The sequence below is a fragment of the Hyaena hyaena genome, unplaced genomic scaffold (genome assembly GCF_003009895.1).
Source record: "Hyaena hyaena isolate Hyena2069 unplaced genomic scaffold, ASM300989v1 scaffold_235, whole genome shotgun sequence".
Lineage (NCBI taxonomy): Eukaryota > Metazoa > Chordata > Mammalia > Carnivora > Hyaenidae > Hyaena > Hyaena hyaena.
The window spans coordinates 2,030,284-2,054,119 of record NW_024080867.1 but is presented as its reverse complement, the minus strand read 5'-3'; the positions used below and the strand labels follow the sequence as shown (position 1 = coordinate 2,054,119).

The window sequence follows — 23,836 nt, the reverse complement described above, 5'->3', positions numbered from 1 at the left end:
CCCCCCCCCCCCCCCCGCTGGACTGACTCTCCAGGCGCGTCCGGGAATGCGGCCCACGGACCCCGTGAATGCGGGTCGAGACTGGCGGCGCGAGCAGGCCCGGCCCGCGGGCTCACTCACCGGGGCCCAGGAGGTAGCCGGCGCTGTTGAGGGTCCAGCCTCCGCGGCCCTAGACAGACGGAGGGGCGGGGCTCAGCGGGCAGCGGGGTGGCGGGGGTCCCAGGCCGGGACCCCAGCCGCCCCCCCCCCGCCCCCCCCGTCCGCGGCGAGCCTGGGCCCCTGAGCGCGGAGACGCAGGCCTCCCGGGATGGCGCCGGGGGGCGAGGGGGCCTTCGCAGGCGCCGCCGCAGACCCTCTCCACACCCACGCACCGCGTGCACACGCACGCCCACCCCGCGTGTGGGTCACCCCCGGCTGCACCACGGGACCGACGTTCGTGGCGGGTTTGCTACGTGCCGGTCCGTTGCGACGACAGGCCCTCGCTCCGCACCCCTCAGGGTTTCCGGACGGGCCCAGCGCGGGGGGCGGGGGGCGGGGGGCCCGCGGGGCGGCACCGGCTGCGCCCCGCGCCCGCCCTGCTTCCAAGTCCTCCACATCGTCCCCACGAGGACCAGTCGGGCTGGAACTGTCACTAGCCTCGTTTAATGGAACTTTCGTTGGCCGGTGCCAGCTTGCTTAAACCAGGCCAGGAAGCGGCTAGAGCTGCCTTCAAACCCGGCGGATTTCAGACTCTTCACGACCACTGTACCCGATATTAACGCCTCAGTTTTCCCTTCTGTAAAATGGGGAGTCCTGAGACTGAACTGCTGGACGGAAGTGGCGTAGCCCGGTTCCCGGGGCCAGGAAGGCACTCGCACCCACCGACCCACTTCTGACCTGCCTGGCACCCTGGTCAGAGGGTCACCATAAGCCCCTTCTGACAGAGGGGCCAGGGCAGCTCCAAGACGCTGGGGCGCCAAGCCTGGATCACTGGGCTGGGTGATGCCCAGGCTGACGAGCCTCTTAGGAGGAGCTCGGTTAACCCTCACGGTGCTGTGATCTCACCAAGCACTTGGAGGGACGTAGAGATCAGTTAGGCAACTTGCCAGGAGGCATGCAGCCAAAAGGTGGGAGCCCGCATCCCCAACCCCACCTCCCAGGGGTGCGGGTCAGCCCCCAGGCTGGGCAGAAACCCTACGGGCGGGACCATCCCTGCTGAGGCTGGAATGGCAGCGAGCTCTGCCTTTGAAGGCATGTTTTTGTACCTCGGGGCCATGCTAATCCTTAGGACGTTTGTGCTTCCTGACCTCTGGGTCGTGGGTTCAACAGACCCCCGCCACCCCGCACCCTGGGCCAGGGTCCCCACAGCCCTGGCTGGGGCTAGGCGGGGACAATTAGAAAGCTCTTCTAGGAAGGCAGTGACGGGTGGGGAGCGGGGCGCACAGGCGCGGACGGCGGCAGCGAGGTGTCACCTGGTGGACGGGTGCAGAGGTGGGGGCCACCGCCAGGCCGAGCAAGACAGCCAGGCGGAGGACCAGACGGACAGACGGAGCCATCTGCGGGCCGGAAGGACGGGCGCTTGAACTACAGGAGGCTGTCAAGAGAGGGTGGTGAATGTGTTTATTTATTTCTAGTTTCATTAAGGTATTACTGCTCTTTAAGAAATTTCCTGCCTTTGGGGCACCTGGGTGGCTCAGTCGGTGGGTTGAGCGTCTGACTTCAGCTCAGGTCAGGATCTCATGGTTTGTGGGTTCGAGCCCTGCGTGGGGTTGTGCTGACAGCTCGCAGCCTGGAGCTGCTTCGGATTCTGTGTCTCCCTCTCGCTCTGCCCCTCCCCTGCTCACGCTGTGTCTCTCTCAGAAATAAGTAAACATTTAAAAAATTAATATGAAAAAAGGAAACTCCCTGCCTTTAGCACACACATCTGGAGGAATTCCGGCAGAGGCACACACCCAAGATATGTGGGCGGCATATCCCACCTTCAAACATCTCCTTGCATTTCTTTTCAAGTGTTTGTTTTTTCGTTTGTTAACATGAGATCCGTCCCGACATATTTTTTCCTCTCAGTCTTACTGAGATACAAGGACCTGCAGCAGCACGTGTAAGGGGTGCAGAACAGCGGACTCACACGCACACACCGGCGAGAGGGTTGCCCCACACGCCTGGCACCCGCCAGACACTCACCTCGTGTAGGTGAGGAAAGCATGTTCTCTGCATGGTGAGAACTTTTAGCATCTACTCTCTTCCCCTGGGCGCCTTTAAACACACCACCTGGCAGCGTCCGTGACAGCCACCAAGCCGTCCATCCAGTCCCCAAGACGTCCGGGTCCCACACCTGAGCTCCTGCGCCAGCCCCCGCCCCCCCCCCCAACGAACCCCCATCCGATCTCTTCCCCCGAGAGGATCTGGGTTTTTCTCCGAGTCCACACGGAAGTGAGATCACACTCTTCTTCTTCTGTCTGACTTTTAACAAACCGTAAAGTACACGACACCGTCGAAGGCTAACCTCTGTGTCTTTCCGACTTCAGTATGACAGAAAAATAAAACCGAGGCTTCGGAGCTCTTCGCCGTTTTGTGAGGCTCCGTTCTGGAACGTGTTTGTTTCAGTAAAAAACAAAGACGGTTGAGGGAGGCGCGAAGGAGGCAGGCACACAGCAGGGTGCTGAGCGCGCAGCCCCGGAGCCCGGGGTGCCAGCGGCCCGAGTTTGAGAGTCACAGAGGCGTTCACCCCTCTCCATCCTTCCGAACCCCAGTTCTCCGCCCCTGGCTGCCCTCCCGCCTCCCCCCTCCTCTTACCTCAGTTGGCAGGTGCCCCAGCTCCCTCAGGGTCCAGCTCCTCCACGGCAGCTTTTATGCCTCCTGAGGAGAAAGGAGGCGGGCAGGGCGGGGGGGGGGGTCAGCAATCAGGGGGGAGATGGGAGAGAGTGCCAAGGCTGGAGGAGGGGTGAGGCTTCACGCACACCAGGGGCTTTTATGAGCTGAGCTCAGAACAGGACACTTCCCACAGGGAAGCGTTTCTCTGCCCTGCCTCGGTTTCCCCTGCAGACCGTCTACTCTGAGACGTATGCCGCCCTTCCTCCTCCCTTCCTGCCCCCCTCTCAGGAGACTGTGCTTCAGGCTCTGCGTTTACTCGAGGCTCCCCCAGCCCGGATCTGCGTGGGTCTGGGGCCCAGCAGCTCATCTGCATCCACCACCCCACAGCGCTGGGCTCCCTGTCGTCTCTCCCTCCACGTCTCCACGGCTCTCCTGCTGGTCTGCTTCTCCCCTGCATCGCACCTGTTCATCTCCGTGGTGATGCGTCTCCCCTCCCTGGAAAGTAGGCTGAGTGAGGGGCGTCAAGGCGCCTTGCTCATCAGGACACTGCTGTTCCTGGGGGGGACATTTGGCCACGCCCACAGGCTATCCCCCCTCATCATGACTTCGGGGCGCTTCTGGCATCCTGGGGGTCCTGCAGCGCACAGGGCGGCCGCACAGCGAACGACCCAACCCCCGGGGTCAGTAGCACCACGCATGAGGAAGTCTGCAACAGTCCCTAAAACGTGCCTGGAACTCAGTCAGCATTTGTTGGATGAACAAAAGCTGTGTGTGTGTGTTTGTGCGACCTCCTCTGTGAGTGTGTTTGTGTGTTTTTTTAATCTGTTTCTCTCCCCCTTCGCCCCAGAGATCAGCAGGTTTCCAGGGGAAGGAGCCCTGGCATCAGGGAAGGGCACGTACCCCTGGCTCTGCCCTCTGCTTCCTGGAAGTCCTGTTCTCACCAGACCCGGTTTGCGCATCTGCACCACGCAGAGCTCCTCCGCACCTTCTTCCCGTCTCATTTCAACCCCATCCCCACAGAAGGGGCCTTCCTCATCTCAGTTATAAAATGAAGACCCTTGGGGGCGCTTGGGTAGCTCAGTTGATTAAGCTTTCGACCAGCTCAGGTCATGATCTCATGGTTCGTGGGTTCGAGCCCCGCGTCGGGTTCTGTGCTGACAGCTCAGAGCCTGGAGCTGCTTCAGATTCTGTGTCTCCCTCTCTCTCTGACCCTCTCCTGCTCTCTCTCTCAAAAATAAAAATAAACATTAAAAAAATGAAATGAAGACCCTGGACCATGGGTAGAATGAGAGCAAGAAACAGGACCACAAAGACGCCTGTTTGCTCCCGTTTCCATTTCCGGGCATCCGTGGCCTGTCTTCTGGAGGAGAAGGGGAGGATGTGACAGGAAGGTGTAAATGGCTTTGCTGGGAAAGAGGGTGAAGGAGGGGGGGTGTTGCTTGCAGAGGAGGGAAACAAGGACGGACGGTTACCTGGAGACCGAGGGAGAGTCAGAGGAAAGAGACCTCGCTTCCTCATTAGCAAGGTCTGGAGAAGTAAGTGAAGGGGGTCCAAATCTCATGCAGAACACAACACAACACAACACAACACAACACAACACAACACAACTAAGGTGTGTGGGAGAAACGTCACTCTTTGCATCTCTGGCTGAGCCCGCTGCGTGAGCCTGCATTCCTCTGGGCGATTTGGAAACATGGAAATGAAGGCTCCTTTCCCCAGGTGGACACTGCAGGTGATGAGTCTGCTGGGTTTTATCTGAATATCCAGTCTCTCTCGGGGCTCCAGGGCCGTGGAGGACGGCAGCCCACACCTGGCCCTGGCGGGTGGCGGGAGCCAGGCCGGAACTTATCCTTCCTCCAAGGATGGGTATCGGCTGCCTAGATGTACTGCGTCCCTGTCCACAATGCCATGAGCCAATGACCCAGTGATTCCAGCGGGGGCTTCTGGAGAAAAGAAAATTCTTCCTTTTTTAATGTTTTATTTTGAAATAATCTTAGACTTACAGGAAAGTTGTCCAAATAGTTCCCCAATACTCAGTCTCCAGATGTTTACACTTTTCTGTATTTGATTTCCCTGACAGCCCCCTCCGCTGTCTTGCTCTCTCCTCCCTGCATATATACTTACATTCTGAACTGTTTAAGTCACAACCATTATGCCCCCTCACTCCTAAATGCTTCCATATGTTCTCCTAAAAACAAGGACACTCTCAGGGCGCCTGGGGGGCTCAGTCAGTTAAGTGTCCAACTCGTAGTTTCGGCTCAGGTCATGAGCTCACGTTTGGTGGGTTCGAGCCCTGCACTGGGCTCTGCACTGACAGCGTGGAGCCTGCTTGGGATTCTCTCTCTCCCTCGCTCCTTGCCTGTCCCCTGCTCAGTCGCTCTCTCTCAAAGAAAATACACTTAAAAAAAAAAAAAAAGGACATTCTCTAACATAACCACAGGAAGATTGTCAATGTTGTAAAATGAATGTTGACACCCTACTAATATGTATGCTACAGACCTTACTAATATTTCACCAATTGTCCTAATAATGGCTGTATAGCAAAACAAACAAACAAAAAACCAAAAAAGCAAAAGGAACACCTTCACTCCATGCCTCTTGGGTTGGTCCCCTTTATTGCTACAGGACTGTCACTACTTTATCTCCAACCTTGACGTTTTCCTTGACATTTCTGTGAGTACCAGTGAGCTGTGATGTGGAATGGGCTTCTCAAATTGGGTTTGTCTGACACTTTCTCGTGACTACATTTGGGTTATGTATGTTGGGCAGGAAAGCCACAGCGGTAAGTGATCGGGTGGTGGTGTGTAAATCATGGCCTCTTGGGTGTATCCGCCGTGGGAGCTCAGGACACCAATTCATCCTGCTCCTGGTGACGTGAATTGTAACGGCCTGCTTAAGGCGGTGTCAGCCAGGTCTCTCCACTGCAGTTACTTTTTGTCCCTTTGTAATTGTTAAGTGTCTTGTACGGCAATAAACTTGGAAACCGCATAGTGTGTTTCCTCAGTCTTTTGAGAGAGTTTGTGGAAGCATATCTCTAGATAGGTAGGTATTCCTCTGTATCTCTTCCTTGAAAAGCAGCCCAAAGTCCCAGGAGATGCCTGTCAGCCGGTCACCACGCGGGGGCACAAAACGCAGATTGGAACTGAACCACAGAAGGCAGGATGGGAAGACAGAGAAGCGAGTCAGGGTAACACTGAGAGGCAGTCACCCAGATCTGAAAACCCACGCCATTCCTGCACTTCCAATTATCTGCTCCTAGGCTGTCATTAAGCCAACTTGGGTTGATTTTTTTTTTTTAATTTTAGAGGAAGAGAGCACGAGTGGGGAGAAGGGGCGGGTGGGGGAGGGGGGAATCACAAGCAGGTTCCGTGCTCAGCGTGGAGCCTGACACAGGGCTTCATCCCGTGACTCTGGGATCATCTAAGATGGAATCAAGAGTCAGACACTCAACTGACTAAGCCACCCAGGCGCCCCGAGTTGGATTTTTAAAAGAACAGCTTTATTGAGGTACAAGACTACAAGGAACTGCACGTACTGATGAGTTGAGACGCAGACCAGCGCCCATGGTACCGTCACCACAATCCAGGAGACACACACGGCACCTCCCGGAGTCTCCTGCTGCCTTTGTTCTGGGTCGTGTGTGTGTGCGTGTGTGTGTGTAAGAACACAACATGAAATCTGCCCCCTTAGCAGGTCTTGACGCGGGCAAGGCTGTTGCACGGCGGCTCTCCAGAACACAGCGTTCAGGGCAGCCGGAGTCTCCCCGACCGCGAGGGTGTGGAACTGGGAATCAGTAACGGGGCGTAAACTGGAGAGTCCATGAGCATGTCAGAATCAAGTGACAGGCTGCTGTACAGCCAGCAGGGCAGAGGAAAAATCGAAAGGGAAATCAGAAAACTTCGAGGGGCGCTGGGGTCTCAGTCGGTTAAGCGTCAGACTTCGACTCAGGGCGTGGTCCTCACCGTTCATAAGTTCGAGCCCCACGCCCGACTCTGTGCTGACAGTGCAGAGCCTGCTTGGGATTCTCTCTCTCTCCCCCTCTCTCTCTGCCCCTCCCACACTCAAACACACTAGTTCTCTCTCCTCTCTCTTTCAAAAGAAAAATGTCTCGAGTTAGGCTGGATGACTTGGACTTCTAGAACTTGCCCTAAATACTTCCCGAGGCCACACCTCCCATTTCCACCATTCCACCCAGATTTCTTGCGGGGGGCTTGCGGGGGGCTTGTGGGGTTTCTGTGGGGTGCAGAGGCCAAGGTATCAAAGGCAGCTCGTCCCCAGTGCTCTCGACTGAAAGGTGGAAGAACATGAAGATTGGTGATTATGAGCTGCAGGCACTTGAAAAAGAGCAAATGTGGGGAGAATCTCTACCCCCACCCCTACTCTCTACACACATTCTGCTTCTGCTGTTGATCCAGAGAAACTGACTGCCCACTCCTGTTTTCCATCAGGTACTCGGAGAAATGAGGGAGGAAATTCAGCCTGCCTCCAACTAAAAACACATTGAAGGGTCTAAAGGATGAAGGCTGTGAATCAAGAGACAGATTTGAGAAAAAATAGAGAATTAGAGATGATTAGGTAGGTAGGTAAGTAGGTAGGTATATAGATAGATAGATAGATAGATAGATAGAAGACAGATGGATAGATAGAAGACGGATGGATGGATGGACAAAACAGACAAAAGAGAAAGATGCAGAGGGTCAGAGAGAATATTTGCATCTAAGATTAGATTCATGCTGTTCCTCAGAGTTGAGGGAATGGAACAAACATTTGCAGAGCAACGCTAAGTGGCTGACAAAAAAGACAGCATCTGACTCAGACCTTCATTCTACGTCAGGAATAGAGAGCCTTTACATGGATTATCTCGTTGAATCTGAAAACTATCCCTATAAAATGGGTACTATTGTGATCTCATTTTATTTTTATATGTTTGTTTAGAGAGCTCACAGGGGAGATGGGCAGACAGAGAGACAGAGAGCAAGAGAGAGAATCCCAAGCAGGTTCCATGATCAGCATGGGGCCCAACTCGGGCTCCATCCCACAACCCTGACATCCTAACTGAGCCTAAATCAAGAGTTGGATGCTCAACCCACTGAGCCACCCAGGTGCCCCCACCTTGTGATCTCATTTTGGAGGAGGAAATGTAGGTTCTGAGAGTTGAAATAATGCAACATCTTTAGATGTCAAGGTGAAGGGGCTTCTTCATCTTTAGAAATGATTTTTTTAATTATAAAAAAAATAATATCTTCATGGAGTTGTCATGAGCACAGTTAAGGATTGAGGACTCTGCATATAAAGCAGGCTGGGAAGGGACCCACTGTGGTAAAGTGCCTTCGTCCAGTATCATGATCAGGGGCACCTGGGGGGCTCAGTTGGTTAAATGTCTGACTCGGTTTCAGTGTAGGTCATGATCTCGCGGTTTCGTGAATTCAAGCCCTGCATCAGGCCCTCTACTAACAGCAGGGCAGGGCCTGCTTGGGATTCTCTCTCTCCCTCTCAAAATAAACTTTTAAAATGCCATAACCAGGGGCACCTGGGTGGCTCAGTCGGTTAAGTGTCCGACTTTGGCTCAGGTCATCATCTTGTGGTTCGTGGGTTCGAGGCCCACATCAGGCTCTGTGCTGACAGCTCAGAGCCTGGAACCTGCTTCAGATTCTGTGCCTCCCTCTCTCTGACCCTCCCCTGCTCACACTGCCTCTCTCTCTCTCAGAAATAAATAAAACATTTAAAATTTTTAAAAAATACCATAATCAGGAGCGCCTGGGTGGCTTAGTCGGTTAATCGTCTGACTTTCGCTTGGGTCATGATCTCGAGGTTCGTGGGTTTGGGCCCTGCGTCGGGCTCTGTGCTGACTGCCAGCTCAGAGCCTGGAGCCTGTTTCAGTCTGTGACTCCCTGTCTCTCTGACCCTCCCCTGCTCACGCTGTCTCTCTCTCTCTCTCTCTCTCTCTCTCTCCTAGAAATAAATAAAACATTAAAAAAAATAAAATAAGATAAATAAAAAATACCATAATCAAATTTACAGTAAGCATAGGCACTAACTGGGCTCTAAGTGACATCCTGAGGACCTCACTGAACCCTCCTGACAACCTGGTGAGATAGGTATTGCCTTCACTGAACCAGTGACAAACACAGAGGCTCAGAGAGGTGAAGTAACTTTCCCAAGATTGCACAGATAGTAAATAACCAGATCCAAACCTAGGCATTTGGACTCCGGAGCCCATTTGCTTAACCACCACGCAGCCACGTCTCCAAGGAACACATCTCCCGTGTGTGTGACTGGAGGCTAGGGGACAAGGTCGGATCTGAGGTCACGAGTGAGTTGGCAGAGGCGGTTTTGTCCTTTTCCTGGAGTGGACTCGCCCCTCCTGCATCTTATCTACTCTGAGCAAAGCCTGTGTCGCCTGCTTTCATCTTCTTCCCACCCACCCACCTGTTTTCCACATGACAGCCAAAAGACTGCCCTTAGAATACAAACAGGATAACGCAGTGCCTGCCCAGAACCTTCCAGCCGCCTCCCAGCGGCCCGAATTTATAATTAACCTCTCACGTCAGGCCAGAGGTTCATGACTCATCTTCCCTTCCTTCCTCGCTCCAGCCACCCTGGCCTCCTGCCCACACCAGGCTCTCTCTGCCCCGGGGCCGTAGATCGGGCCGCTCCCTCTCTGTAAGGTCATCCCCAGGCCTCACCCGAGCCCCTCCTCAGACCTTCCCGACTCTTCCGTCTCCACCATCTGCCCCCAAACGTCCCCTGGACTATCGGAGCATAAGCTCAGCGGGGCAGGGACTTCGCCTTGGTTCACTGCTTTCCATGGGCCACTTGACGTGGTACCCGGCCACAGCGGGTGCTCACTAACCTTTTCTGAACCAAGGGAGGGGTCTGAGCAGAGGGGCTGCACTCTTCCCCACATCCACACGGTCCGCACGGTCCGCACGTGGCCCTGCGACTCCCTCCTTCCCCTTGACCACGGGCTGGCCCTGCAGCTGTGGCTAAGAAAAGATGGCGGGAAGTTTGTGCTGGCTTCTAGCCTCGGCCCAGGAGGTCACGCACATCTCTGCTGGGGGGGGGGGGGGCGGGCTCTCCCTCGGGACCCTGCCTCCCCCACTCTCAGGCGAGCCTGGGCACCTCGTCCGAGACAAGGCTGACCTTGCCTACTGCTAACGGACTCCATCTTTCCAGCGTCACTGTCTGACCACTGCATGTGCGCAGCAGGGCTGAGGGGCGTGGGGGACACCTAGGCTTGGCCCAGAGTAGGGGTGAGGAAGATGAAGGAAGGGCACAGCTCCGGGGCATATTTTGCGAGTGAGAGCAGAGTGGGGCCAGGGGGCCAGTGAGCGGGCACCAGGCAGAGGCGAAGACGCGGAGGGCGCCGGCGCTTCCGCTCGCCTCCTGCAGGGCGGGTTCGCTGCCCCGCTGCGGGGAGGGAGGGGTGAGCCCGAGGAGGGGCAGCGGGAGGGAAGCCCCCACGGCCCGCCTGGGAGCCTCTGGCCGCCTGCACGCTAGCTCCCCAGGGGGCCTGCGCGGCTGAAGAAGGAATGGTCCGCGGTGCAGATGGGGCGGCCCGACGTCCGAGGGTGGGGCGCCCCCCTCGCCCCTCCTCACCCCTCCTCACCGCGGCCACTGGCGGGCGTGGCGCTGCTTCTACCTGCTCCCTTCGCGAGAGAGACGCGGAGTCTGCGACGCCCACGCCCTGCCCTCTCGGCTCCCCATCACTGCTGTCTGGGCAAAGCCCTTTTATTTAGCTCATTTGCGGCTGATACCCGGTCGTGGGGAAGAGGCATGTGGGACCCGGACGGCTTGCTGAGCGGAGGTGAAAGGCGGCTGCGTCCAAACGGGGGCCGGACGTGCAGGACAGCGAACCCCAACCCCTGGCCTCCCAGACCCAAGCACCACGTCCCAGGAACCCGCTCTGGGCAAGTCGACCTCGAACCCGGCAGGAGTGGTGGACAGCAGCCTGCAAAGCTGTTGGTCAAACACGGGTTCGTCTACAAGACGACCCTCAGGGAGGACTTGTTCTTCCACTGCCCTGGCATGATTCTGTCAGGAGGCATCGCTGAATTTTGTTATTTCCAAGTCTTGGGCTTTTCCCAACAATGTGGCTGCACCCCCCCCCCCCGGGATGGACATTTAGTGCCCCCACCCCCAGCCACCTGGAGACAAGCACCTGTGGTCAGTGTGTCTGGGGCTGAGGACCCCAGGTGTTCCGTCCCCAGCACTCTGCACCCCCAGCTGCTGGCAGGAAGTTTCTGTTCTAGCCTCCAGCATCTCCTTCTGGTCTGGGGGGGCCACCCCCAAGTCTTGGATGGGCTGTGGAAGCTGAAGGCAGACAGATGTGCCCCCTGGTGGGCACCGAGGGGCGAGCACCTGGGTTGTCTCCTAGGGCCTGCTTCCGTGGTCCCTCCAACCCTAACCAGGGCCGAGGCTCACGAGGAGGGCGGGGAAGCGGGAATCCACGCTGATGGATACACTGTGGGGGGGCAGGGGGTTCCTGGAGCAAACCAGGGTACGGGGGAGCTTGTCCAAAGGGATGGAGCAGCACCTATGCTGGTGGCAGAGGTGGGGAACTGAGTGACACAGGAGCCTGTCAAGGGTCACCGCGTGATGAGGGGGCGCTGGGCACTGGGGTCAGATGCTAGGTTCACACCCACGACCAGGCCCAGTCGCTTCTCCTTTTAGAACCGCAGTTTCCCCATCTATGGCCAGGGGTGGCAGCAGCCTTTGCCTCGTTGGGTTACAGCGATAAGTGAGACGGTGGACTTCAGCGCGTGACAGAGGACCCGGTCCGTGGCCAGCTCCAGGCTTTGCCGTTACCACCGGAACCCCGTCCTCAGAGCCCCCACCTCCTCACGCTCCCCCCCGCTGCCCTGCTGAGGTCCTGCAGCCGCAGAGGCGGCTTCTCCAGGCCGCCTTCCTCAGGTGCACAGCGGGCATGGGGACACGGCGTCTGGCCGTGAGGAGGCACCGGGTAGGAGGGGTGTGCGGACACTCACGCTGACAGTGCTCCGTGTCCGCGTTCGCTGCCCACTGGACTTCCGACAGGCCCTTCCCACCTGTCTCACAGGCGGGGGCAGAGACCCTGGGGCAGACACTCGTCGCTCCTGGAGGTTGCCAGGCACCCAGACCTGCCTCAGCGTCCGGAGACTGTCCTGCCTCACAGGTCCTGGAAGGCGGAGGCAGCCTCCGGCCACAGATGCCCGACAGCACAGCTACCCGCTTTCCCAGGGCCGGGGCGTACTGGTCAGGTGCACCAGCAGCTTCCTAAAGGGAAGATGCCAGGGTCTGGACCCCAGGGCTCTGTGCTGAAATGAGGGCAAGGAGTGGGGGAGACAGCACGCTGATGAGGCTGGCCAGGGTCTGCATTCGACAGTGAGCCATGCCAGTCCCCTCCTCAACCACCTCTGGAAGGTCCCACACCCACTGCCCCTGAGCTCATACCCCCCATCGTCAGCAAGAGACTGGATTCTTCTCTTGGCAAAATGGACTACCCCAGACCTACTGATAGTGGTATTTGGGGGTCCCCACGAACAGGTGGCTGCCCACAATTACCACTGTAGCAAAAGATGTTTAAGTCTGCTGTTTACAGGGGCGCCTGGGTGGCTCAGTCAGTTAAGCGTTAGACTTCGGCTCAGGTCATGATCTCACGGTTCGGTTCGTGGGTTCGAGCCCCGTGTTGGGCTCTGTGCTGACAGCCAGCTGAGAGTCTGGAGCCTGTTTCAGACTCTGTGTCTCCCTCTCTTTCTGACCCTCCCGTGCTCACACTGTCTCTCTCTCTCTCTCAAAAATAAAGAAAACAAAACAAAACAAATCTGCTGTTTACAGATGTGAACATGGGAGCCCAGAGCCAGTAAAATCTAAGATCATGCAGCCAGGAGGCCACTGACTGAGATCAGAACCCAAGCAGGTCTGGCACTAGGCCAGTCCCTCCTCCAAGCCTCGTTCCGGCTCTGTAAGAGAGCAGTGCAGCCAGCGGCTCCTGGGCCCCTCAGTGGCCGGATGAAACCCACCTCGTCGTCTCCAGGCTCAAGGACGAAGAACTGGTGCCCACGGCCTCCTGGCAATGGGGGAGGTGGGGCCTGCCTAGGACAGAACCTGGAACTGCGGCTTGCACACCTCATCAGTGACTTTATTTCTCTCTGTATGCTGGTGAATGGTCTCCGCGACGCATCCCGGGGGCAGGCATCTCTGTCCGTCCCACGCCTTCCGGGCCGCGGAGAGGAGCAAGACCAAGGAGCCCACCAGCAGAGCCGGGTCCATCCTGTGCGAGCTACCGGCCCCTTCCCGTCCTCCCCCTCCCCAGGCGGGGCGCAGTCTCCCTCCTTGGCCTCCTCTGGATCCAGGGCCTGGTGTAGCCAGGGCGGGTGCAGGGAGGAGCGAGGCGGGGCTTGTGGGCCCACCGAGCAGCAGGGCGGGAGGACCGTGGCCAGAACAGGAACGTGGGGGCTGGACAGGAGGAGCAGGAAAAAGACGGCGTGAGAGCGCGGCCGGTTCGGGCCAGGAGCCGGCGGGCCCGGGCGGCACCGAGGGCGGCGGGCGCTAGCCCAGGGGCCAGGCCGGGAAGGGGCCCCCGCCGCCGCCGCCGCCGCCGCCGCCGCCCGGCCCCGCCACCGCGCCCGCGCCGCCCGCCGCCCGGCCGTGGATGCGCTGGTGGCGCAGCACGTGCTCGCGGCGCCCGAAGCCCTTGCCGCACTGCCAGCAGGCGAAGGGCCGCGCGCCCGAGTGCGTCTTGCGGTGGCGCACCAGGTGCTCGCGCCAGTAGAACGTCTTGCCGCACTCGCAGCAGGCGTGCGGCTTCTCGCGCGCGGGCAGCGGGCGCAGGGCGGGCCCGGGGCCGCCGGGGTGCGTGCCGCGGTGGCGCCGCAGGTGCTCCTTGCGCCGGAAGGCCTTGCCGCACTCGGGGCAGGCGTGCGGCTTCTCGCCCGAGTGGCTCTGCCGGTGGCGCAGCAGGTGCGCGGGCTTCAGGGCGGCCTTGCCGCACTCGGGGCAGGAGGCGGTGCCCGGGGCCGCCGGCGGGGCGGGCAGGCCGGGCGCAGGTGGGGCCGCCGGGGCCGGCGGAGGGCTGCCCGGCTCCTGCTTGTAGGGGCGTGCGGCCTGGGCGTCCCCCGTCGCCAGCACCTCAGGCCCGGGGGCCGCATCTCCTGCGGGGCAGAGGCACAGGGTGAGGGCGGATGGCTCTGCACACGGCGGGGCAGGGGCGGGGCGGGGCGGGGCAGGCCGGGGATGAAGATGAAGGGCTGTGTCCGGGTCAGGAAGGGTCCCGCTGGAGCGGGTGGGGAATGCTTAATGTGTAGAAACCGCAGGCTTCTTACTCACCCCTAGGACCCGCGTACCCAGCACAACGCTTGGTACACACCTAAGAGTCAGCGCCAAATAAATGCACGGATGCGAGGGGCGATGGGTGAATGGATGTGAACATCCGTGCCGTAAGAGGGGTGGCTTGGTGGAGGGGTGGCTTGGTGGGCGGACGGAGGAGGAGAGGGTCAGAGGAGTGAAGAGAAGTACCAGGGTGTGGATGGAAGGGCGGGGGTGGGTGGAGGGACAGTGGGGAGACAGATGAATGAATGGGCAGGGAGCCAGACTGAGGGGGACAGCGGGTGAGCGGGTGGACTGATGCCGTGTGGAGGGGTGGCAGCAGGCAGCGCCTGGGTGGGTATCTGGGTGGACAGCCAGGTGGGTAGGAAGCAGGTAAGTCAGCTGGACAAAGGAACCTCACGTCCTTTCTCCCGGTTTCCAAACTGCTCCGTGTCGTTCCAGGTAGACACACAACCGTTTCTATCTGATTTACCTCACGAGCTTCCAGAGCATGATTCAATTTACAGAAAACAGTCCCAGCACAACTGAAGAGTCTGGGCCTCCATGCCAACCACCAGATGCCCCGCCCTGGTGTCCCAGCCACGCCCCCCCCCCGGCCTGTGGACTGGGTACAGAGACGCCTGCTGCCGGGGCAGAAGCCCCAGATCCTATCCTGGCTCCGGCCCTGACCTGCCGCGTGGCGTCAGGCAAGCTGCTGGAGCTCCCCTGGCCTCAGGTCCCTGCTGTTAGACCCAGGCTTCCAGAGAGCCGCCGCGTGTACCAGCTGGCCGGCCAGAGGTGACGTGCGCTGGTGCACAGCAGCGTATTTGAAAATACGAAAAACGTCTGAAAATCAGGCAGTGGCCTAGAAATCCAAAACTTCTGTCCTCTTGAGAAAAAACTGTAGACGTGCTGGGCCCACATTCCCATGCGGCGACGCAGGCCGGAGACGGGCAGGACAGTGCCTGTCACTCGCCTACAGCTGGTCCACGTCACTGGGCGCCTGCTATCCTGACCCCCCACTCACTGTGCCCTCTGTGGGGGCGTGTCTGACCCATCTCCAGCCCTGGTGCCCAGCTCAGGACCTGGCACACGGCAGGGACACCGGGAATGTTCACTGAACAAACGAATGGCAGGCAGGAGGGGGACACCTTCAGGGTGACAGGGGTAAGCTACTCACCTAAAGGCATCATCACACCATCTTCTTTTCCGACAACCACCCCAGAACCTTCCGTCACATCCTGGGATGCCCTCATTGCTGGTCCCTGAAACGAGATACCACACTCAGAACTGAGAAACCAAAGTGATAGCCTCTACTTTTCTCCCCTGCGACCCCTGCTACATACATTCAGTCACCAGGTTCTATCACATGCTCGGGGGGAAACTGGCCACCAGGCCTCCTTAGCCAGGCAGGGGTTTCTCTCAGCCCGAGGAGCCCCGAGGGGTCTTTACAAACGTGGAGTTTCACATGCGGCAGTGGGGACGCCAAGGGGCAAGCCGCTCGGGAAGCAGTCTGGCAACTTGTTCTAAAATTACATACTCTTGGGGCGCCTGGGTGGCTTAGTCGGTTAAGCGTCCGACTTTCGCTTAGGTCATGATCTCGCAGTTCGTGGGTTCGAGCCCCGCGTCGGGCTCTGTGCTGACTGCCAGCTCAGAGCCTGGAGCCTGTTTCAGAGTCTGTGTTTCCCTCTCTCTCTGACCCTCCCCTGCTCACGCTGTCTCTCTCTCTCTCCTAGAAATAAATAAAACATTTAAAATAAAATAAAATAAAATAAAATTACACACTCTTGGGGCACATGCACCCTGATATCATAGAGCACTATCGACAAAAGCCAAATTACAGAAAGAACCCAAATGCCCATCGACGGATGACCTGATAAAGAAAATGTGTATATATACAGTGGGGTATTACTCCGCAATCAGAAAGAATGAAATCTCGCCACCTTCAATGATGTGGACGGAACTAGAGAGTATTATGCTAAGTGAAATAAGTCAGAGAAAGGTATATGGCATCACTCATGTGGAATTTTAGAAACAAAAGAGATGAAAATATGGGAAGGGAAAGGAAGGAAAATAAGATAAAAGCAGAGAAAGAAACAAACTCTAGAGACTCTTAAATGTAAAAAACACAGGACACTCCATGAAGACGTCTGGGGGCAGGACTGGCCCACAGGCTACAGTCGGTGATCCCCTACACTTAGTAAAGAGATGGCTGACCTTTGCCCTCAACTACCAGGAGGTGACCTCAAGCCCTGGGGCATCCTACCTGCCTGGGGACCTGGGGCCACACCTGATGGTCCAACAATATGATGTACAACTGGGACCTTCAGACACCCCGCACCTGCTCCCTGCAGGGGGGCTGGAGGGCGAGGCAGGTCGTGTCTGCAGCCCCAGTAAGCACTCAGGGCACCAGGCTCAGGGAGCCCCACCCCCACCCCTGGGCCGGCGATACCGCACACACGTGGTCACACAACATTGCCAGGAAGAGTCAGCTGCCCTCATGCAGAGGGCATGAGAGGAAGCGAACAGAGAGCCGTGCGTGGGGCACCCCTGGACCCCTCCCCTGCATCTCCCACTCCCGTGGACCCCGTCCCTGCGTCTCCCACTGCCTGGACCCCCTGCACCTCCTGCCTCTGCTGAAGGTGCATCCTCCCGCCCCGAGAGGAGTGGACACCATCACCGTGAGCAAGACTGCTTTCAGGGAGTCCCCCTCCCCCGGACTCACTCCCCCGCGGTCTCCGGGAGACCCCAAAGCTGCCATGAGGGTCCGCCGGCAGGGCGGTCTTGGGGACCATCCCCCTGCACTGCGCTCCGAGCCGGACTGTCCGCCCAGGGCTCGGGGCTTGAGCAGGAGCAGGCGGGGGCGTCCGGGGGCCTGGAGCTCGGGAGCAGCCCCCCCCCAGCCCCCAGCCGGCCCCCACACTCACCCAGAGCTCCTCCAGCAGGGCCACGGCGTCCTCCCCGCTCTGGGGCCGGCGGCTGCACACCCAGGCCTGGATGTCGGCGGGCAGGGCGCTCAGGAACTGCTCCAGCACCAGCAGCTCCAGCATCTGCTCCTTGGTGTGCACCTCGGGCCGCAGCCAGTCCCGGCACAGCGCCCGCAGCAGGCCCAGCGCCTCGCGGGGGCCCGGCGCGTCGCCCAGGTGGAAGTGGCGGAAGCGGTGCCATGGCGAGTCCAGGGCCAGGCCCTCGGCAGCCTGGCCTTCCTGCTTCACGGGCTGGGAACATGGGCCCTCCATGGGGTCACGCCCCGCAGGGACAGCAGCGCCTGTCGGGAGGGAGGGGAGCACGGTGAGAGCTGGGCCCGCGATGCTAGACACCACTGCCCCCTCCCTGTTGCCATGAGGCGGGCACCCCCAGGAGCCCAGTGACCTGCAGTGGGGGGCGGGGGGCGGGGGCGCCTCTCTGTGTCTCAGTCTCCCCTGTCCTGCTTGACCAAGGACAAGGGGGAAGGTGCCCAGTGCCCTGCATACAGCAGGTGCCCGAGGAAGGGACGTTCAGATCCCCATCCCGGGACACGAGGGGCTCCGATCCTGGCCCTGCCCTCCCTGCGGGGTGACGCTGGCCACTGCTGTCTCCTCTCCCCGCCTCACGTGAGCAGTAAACACGGAGAGCTCAGAGAAGAGAGGGACGCCATCATCAGCGCCGCCATCAGCGCAACCGTCATAAACGCTCGCCTGGATGACGCACAAACCCCGCTGTCCCCAGTGTCCCCACGGCAGATGCTTCGGGTCGCCCACTCCAAAGCCACCCCCAAATCGTCATGCTGAAACTGTCACCCCAGATGTGGGACGTAGGGGGGCGTGATGGGGAGGCCACCGATGTTGGGGAAGCTGGTGGAAGATGCGCGCTTCGTCAATCTGGGGGTCTCCCGCAGGCGGTGACAGTGCTGCCTGCTAGAAGCTGCCGGAGCAGCGACCCCAAAGTCCTCATCGCAAGAAACAACTCAGCCCCTGTGATCGATGGACGTCGGCTGAACCGACCGTGGCAACCACATCACAACGTACACACGCGTCACTGCGTCACCTTGGGCAATGCGACACCACATTGTGGGTCAATCACATCTCAGTGCAACTGGGGAAAGACGCCAAGTCGTGAGGATGAGGTCCAAACCCGACAGGACCGGTGGCCTCGGCGGGAGAGAAACACCTGCTGTCCTCTGCCGTGTGAGAACAAAACCAGGCTGCAGTCCCAGTCAGGAAGAGGTCCTCCCTCCTGCGACACCGAATCTGCACACTTGACCTTGGACTCTGGCCCCAGAACTGAGACAAACAGATGTCTGCTGTTAAAGCCCCCAGCCAGTGCTGTTCTCCTGGCCGCCAGAGCTGAGGAATACACGGATGGGACCCCAACCACGTCCAGGAACTGGGAAACATGGCGGACTGCAGGGGTTCACCCCCGCCCATTGTCCCCTTCTTCCTCTATGCGACACCCCCACCCCCAAGGAAGCCATGTGCACCTACTTCCGCCTTCCCCTTCCTGAGGGAGGGAATCCAGACATGGCCGTGGCTTCAGTTATGGGGACGACACAAGAGCCCGGAGCAGGGACCCTGCCGGGAGTGATGTGGCCCTGGGAGACAGCTGGGGAAGTCTGGAGATTTTTCACTGTTGGATGGGGGAGGGGAGCAGTGCATCTGGCGTCCAGCAGGCGGAGGCCAGGGATGCTGCTGGGGTCCCACAGTGCACAGGGCAGCCCCCTGGCACACGGTGATCCAGCCCCAAACGTCAGCAGTGCCGAGGCCGAGACCCCCCAGCTCGGGAGAGGTCCTCACGTGGTCCGGGGACCCCGAGGTACTGGCAGGTCGGTCAGAAGGGTTTCATCATGAGAGTCACTGCCTGTTACTCCCCTTGTCTCCTGCGGGGGCCAGGGGTCTTCTGCAGGCTGCGTGGGCACAGGCTGGAGTGGCTGAGCTGAAGTGGCCCCCGGGCAGCCTGAGTCCAAAGCCCTGACTCCAGCCACTGCGCCACTGACCACAGCAACCAGCAAGGGGTTTTCTCGAGAGAAACCACGTTCCTTCACTTCCCTGCTCCCAATCCTCTGCCTGCTCCCTTGTCTACCTTTTATTGATCTCGTGCCTCCATCCCTGACTCCTTATACTCAACCACGGTGCCTCCCGGATTACCTTCTCAGACTTAAGGCCAGTCCTACCCCAGGGCCTTTGTACCTGCTCTTTTCTCCTTCCTAACTCTTGCTCAGCCAGCTTCTTCTCATATTTGAGGCCTCCGTGCGATTCTCCTTAAATCATTCGATTCACACAGCATCCACACACCATTCCCTGCAATTACTATCATGTCACCTTTACTAATTCCCTTTCAGTGTTTAATAAGACAGGCTGTCATATTTGCACGCTGTTTTCCCTCACGAGAACTCGGGCTTCCAGAGAGCGAGAGACCACACACAGAGCCCAGCATGCTGGCTGGCACTCAGAGGAGGCGTACAGGATGATCCTTCCTACGTGAGTAGTATTACTGCCCTCATTTTGCAAACAGAGAAAGAGAAGGCGAGTTACTGGACGTCACTCAGCTGCTAAGTGGCAGAGCCTGGCTCCCCAGCCAGCGGCCGGCAGGACCACCTCCCACCCACCCATCCCTCCATCCAAGCACTGGCTGGGCCTGGGAGGCGCAGGGGAGGCTTCCCAGAACAGCTGGGCCAGAGCGGAGTCTCCGAGGACGCGAAGAAGCCTGCTGTACGGTGACGAAGACCCTCCGGGAAGGGAGCGGAATCCCACCTGAGGGAGCCAGGCCCCAGGCACCGAGCCGCAGGGCCCTGCAGCCTCAGCGAGGTTCCCGGGAGCCAGGCTCCCACAGCTGTCCACCGTGAGATCCTCAGAGCGGGGCCAGTGGGACCCTTCGCTGGGACCCAGGGTCACCACCCCGAGAACGCACACACTGAGAGCTAATAAGCAAGGTCACGGCACTCTGTAAACCAGTCCTTTCCAGCCCCTGAGGGTCCAGTGCCTCGTGCTACCCCCACAAAACCATCTGTGACACTGCTGTCTGTGTCCACATAGCCCAACCGGGTACCCTGGAGGCCTCGGGAGACAGCCACTGAGTGGCCTCTGCCTCACGCTGCCCCCACCCCACTGGCCCAACAGCCCTGTGAGCTGGGCACCACTGTAAGCAGCTGAAACGAACACTTAGAGGCACGATTCAAACCTGGAACTGAGTCCAGAGTCCACGCCGGGTGCACCCAGCACCCCTGCGCGGCCCGTCTGGCTAACTGCATGCCGAAGAGATGGGCTCTGGACCTCGTCTGGGTGCCCCACTGTGTGACCCTGGGACACAGGGCTTGTACAACAGCTCCTTCCCCACGAGGGGTTGCTGGGAACACGAACGAGAAGCAGCCCAGCGCTGAGTACACGTGTCTGTCTCCCCCACGGTTTCCAGACCTCAGCCCCAGGTGTATCTGGGGCCGGGGAATTCCGTGTCGTGGCAGCAACCCCACGGAACACGGCATGTTTATCGGCATCCCTGACCTCTTCCCCCAGATGTCAGTAGCTATCACCCCAACTGTGACAACCAGAAATGTTGCCAGATACTGCCACACGTCCCCAGGGAGGCAGACCTGCCCCCAGAGAGAGCCACGGGTCCACTGGACAAATATTTACTCAGAGCACACGGGCCCAGGAGCAAATCCCGGTTCTGCCACCTACCAGCCATCTGTCCTTGGACGAGGTACAACTGCACCTCTTACACACAGACTCCCCAAGGCCTGGGCTGTGCAATGGCTCAAAAAAATCAAACTAATCCCAGACCGCAGGATGAATCAAGATACAAGGAAAACAAGATACTGAGAACAGCCGCCGGCGCTATGCAAGTCCTCCACCAGAGTCAAAGCTGAATTTCTGCTACTTTGCGGGATGCTGGGGCACCGCTGTTAACCAAATACGCGTTAAAATCCAACCATACAGGGGAACAGGAGACGCAAGAGGGTGCCGGGGCGGGGGGCGGGGCAAAGGGGCAGCTTCAGGTGGCAATAGGAGCAAACACAGCCTCCAGGCATCTTGCACCCACTAACCAACCTCCCCTGCGCCCGGCCACTGAGGTGGGCGCTCGGGTCCACCGGGAGCGCAGCAAGGGGACCCACCTCGTCCCGGAGACCCGCAGAACTCTCGGCACGCGCGCTCGAGGCCGCTGCAAAATGAACCACCTGCACCCCCTCCCCGGCGGCCCCTCCAGCGGGGCGCGTGCCCGCGCCCTCAGCCCCGCCCCTGCGGGGACCCTCCTCCTTCCCGGGCCCTCCGTCACACCCCTCCCTCGGCGGCCCGCTAGCTCCTGCTTTCCCCACCTCCAGGGGCTACAGCCCCCTCCCACCTCCCGGCCCTCCCCCAGCCCCTCCCCCCGTGCCCTCTCCCATCCCCCTCGCCCACCTCCCGCTTTCCTGGGCCCCGTCTTCTCTCCTCCCCCCACTCCCCCATCCCTCCCTCCTCCGGCCTCCAGCCCCCCTTCCCAAAGCGCGTCCAACCGCCCCCCCAAGTCCCCCTTACCCTCCGGCTCACCTCACTCTCCCAGACGAGGCCCCCCAAGCCCCCTCACCTCCTCGCACATGCGCACAATGCTCACCGGGACTCCATGCCCCGGCAGGCTTTGCGCCAAACTCATCCGTCTCCCCCTCCCCCCAACACTCCGAGACCGAGTCGTCTGTCCCGGCCCACACCACCCCTTTACAGGCCTCACCCAGAACTACATTTCCCAGGAAGTATCGCGGCAAGGGACATTTCCCATTGGCCCCTCGCTGCGGCGACCCTCGCACGCCCGTCTCCGAATGGCTCTAACAGCGCCGGAACTACACTTCCCAAGGTGCATTGAGCTCCGCCAGTGGCCTATCAGTCCTCGCAAACAAGGCCTTTCCGCGCGCGGGACTTTGGACTACATTTCCCAGCATGCACATGGGGCTTCCCATTGGTTCCCGCGGCGACGGGGGAGGTGGAGGGGGGGAAAAGGAGGAGCGATGGCGGTGCTGTCTTGGGGAGGCTGGACGCTGGGCGCTCGGAGCGAGAGCCTCGGGCCGTCCGGGGACAGGAGAGGGGGGGCCTCTCCAGAGCTCTGTGGCCTTGTCTGCGGGTTGTCTCCTTGACAACAGGCCGCGTTTCCTCTCCTACGGCGCCCGGTGGCGCTGACCAGGTGGGACGTGCGCCGCCCAGGGTCGACCGGGTGCCCAGGTTGGGCTCCTCCGGCGCGAGCCGCGGTGCTTCCGGGCTCAGGGCCTCCTGCGTGCGTCGGGAGAGGGTGCTTCCCGCCACACGTCCCTGGCGTGCCCCCATCGGATGCGACAAGTGGCTCGGTTTCGCCATCTCGGAACCGGGAAGAGTCGTTCTTGGAGCGGGAGGAAGTCCTAAGAGACGGGTCGAAGCTCCGTATCCAGACGGGCCCGGGCCTGGGGGCGGCTCGCACGAGCCCTGGGGGCCCGGGGGCCGGCGCCGGACGCCGCGCCCGACCTCGGACAGTAACTTTCCCCCGGGTTTTACAAGCGGTCAGTGGCTGGATCAGAACTTGCTACCGAAGACCGGGTGAAGGCCATTGTCCCCATTATGGCCCACCCTCCCCTGGCCCGGCCCTCGCCCCCTCTTCACTCTTGCTTCGTGTGTTCCAGCCACACCGGCCTGCTTGTGCCTCCGGAGCACGCCGATCTTGTTCCCACTCACCCGGTTGCTCACGTGACATCCCCCCTCGGGTTGAGGGTGCAGAAGGTTCTGAGCCGGGCAGAAGTTTTTGCTCCCCCCGCCCCAGAAAGACCTGCATCTTCCCTCCTTCAAGGGGGTCCCAGTTGTCCGCTTCTCCCCTCCCACCGCCCCACCCCACCTATCCCTTCACACAGCAGCCAGAGGGATCATTTTTGTGTGTGAATAAAACATGCGTAAAACCCATCATTTTAACCACGTTCAAGTATACATTTCAGGGGCAGTAAATACATTCACATTGTTGTGCAAGTATCACTACCATCCGTCTCCATGACTCTTCCTCTTGCAAAGCTGAGAGTCTCTCCATTAAACAACTTCCCATTCTCCCTCTTCGCGCTCCCCTCCCCCCCCCGCCCCCGCCCTAGCCCCCGTACCTGATTCCATATGAGTGGAATCATTCAGTATTTGTGTCCTTGTGACTGATTATTTCATGTAACATAATGCCCTCAGGGTTCATCGTTGATCTGGTTTCTGTCAGAATTTCCTTCCTTTTTAAGACTGGTTAATACTTCATTATATCACGTTTTGTTTTACCATCTATCACAGGGCTCTTAAATCTCTTAAATCTTTTTTGCTTAAAACTCACCAGTGCAAACCTTTGATTCTGGCCTGCAAAGTCCCATATAATCAGACACCTTCAGATCCAGAATTATTCTAACTTATATGGTGCTTTGGTGCAAATCAGAAAAGAGTGCCCTTGAAGGACTGTGGGCCTGAGCCAGGGCGTGGGTCCCACAAGAACTTCAAGAGGAGGATTCGGCCACCTCTTCCCACCTGGCCAGGTACCTGTAGGCAGGATGCAAGGTTCAGCCCAGCCCTCAGCTCAACACCACTTTCCTTCATTCGTGACCACTGTGCGCCACCACATTGGCCTAATGTTCCTCTAACACAAGGGTTCTCAAAGTCAGGTCTCAGACCAGCTATACAGCATCACTGGGGGGCTTATTAGAAGTGCAAATTCTTGGGGCACCTGGGTGGCTCAGTCGGTTAAGCGTCTGACTTCGGCTCAGGTCATGATATCACGGTTCGTGAGTTCAAGCCCAATGTCGGGCTCTTTGCTAGCTAGCTCAGAGTCT

General features: G+C 59.2%; 1 protein-coding gene across 5 annotated transcripts; it reads right to left on the bottom strand.

Moving 5' to 3' along the window:
- Positions 1–12,892: 12,892 nt before the first annotated feature.
- On the bottom strand, positions 12,893–21,837 carry ZNF444 (zinc finger protein 444). 5 transcript variants are annotated; one of them, XM_039244136.1, is made up of 4 exons: positions 21,757–21,837; positions 17,007–17,347; positions 15,260–15,344; positions 12,893–13,925 (listed from the first exon to the last, which is right to left on the bottom strand). In XM_039244136.1, the coding sequence occupies exons 2-4, from the start codon at positions 17,316–17,318 to the stop codon at positions 13,324–13,326; spliced, it is 999 nt and encodes a 332-aa protein (XP_039100067.1). In that variant the 5' UTR covers positions 17,319–17,347; positions 21,757–21,837; the 3' UTR covers positions 12,893–13,323. The 5 variants fall into 5 exon arrangements, with proteins under 5 accessions (XP_039100067.1, XP_039100068.1, XP_039100066.1 ...); XM_039244137.1 differs by lacking the exon at positions 21,757–21,837 and adding an exon at positions 21,643–21,715; XM_039244135.1 differs by lacking the exon at positions 21,757–21,837 and adding an exon at positions 21,616–21,708.
- Positions 21,838–23,836: the final 1,999 nt, after the last annotated feature.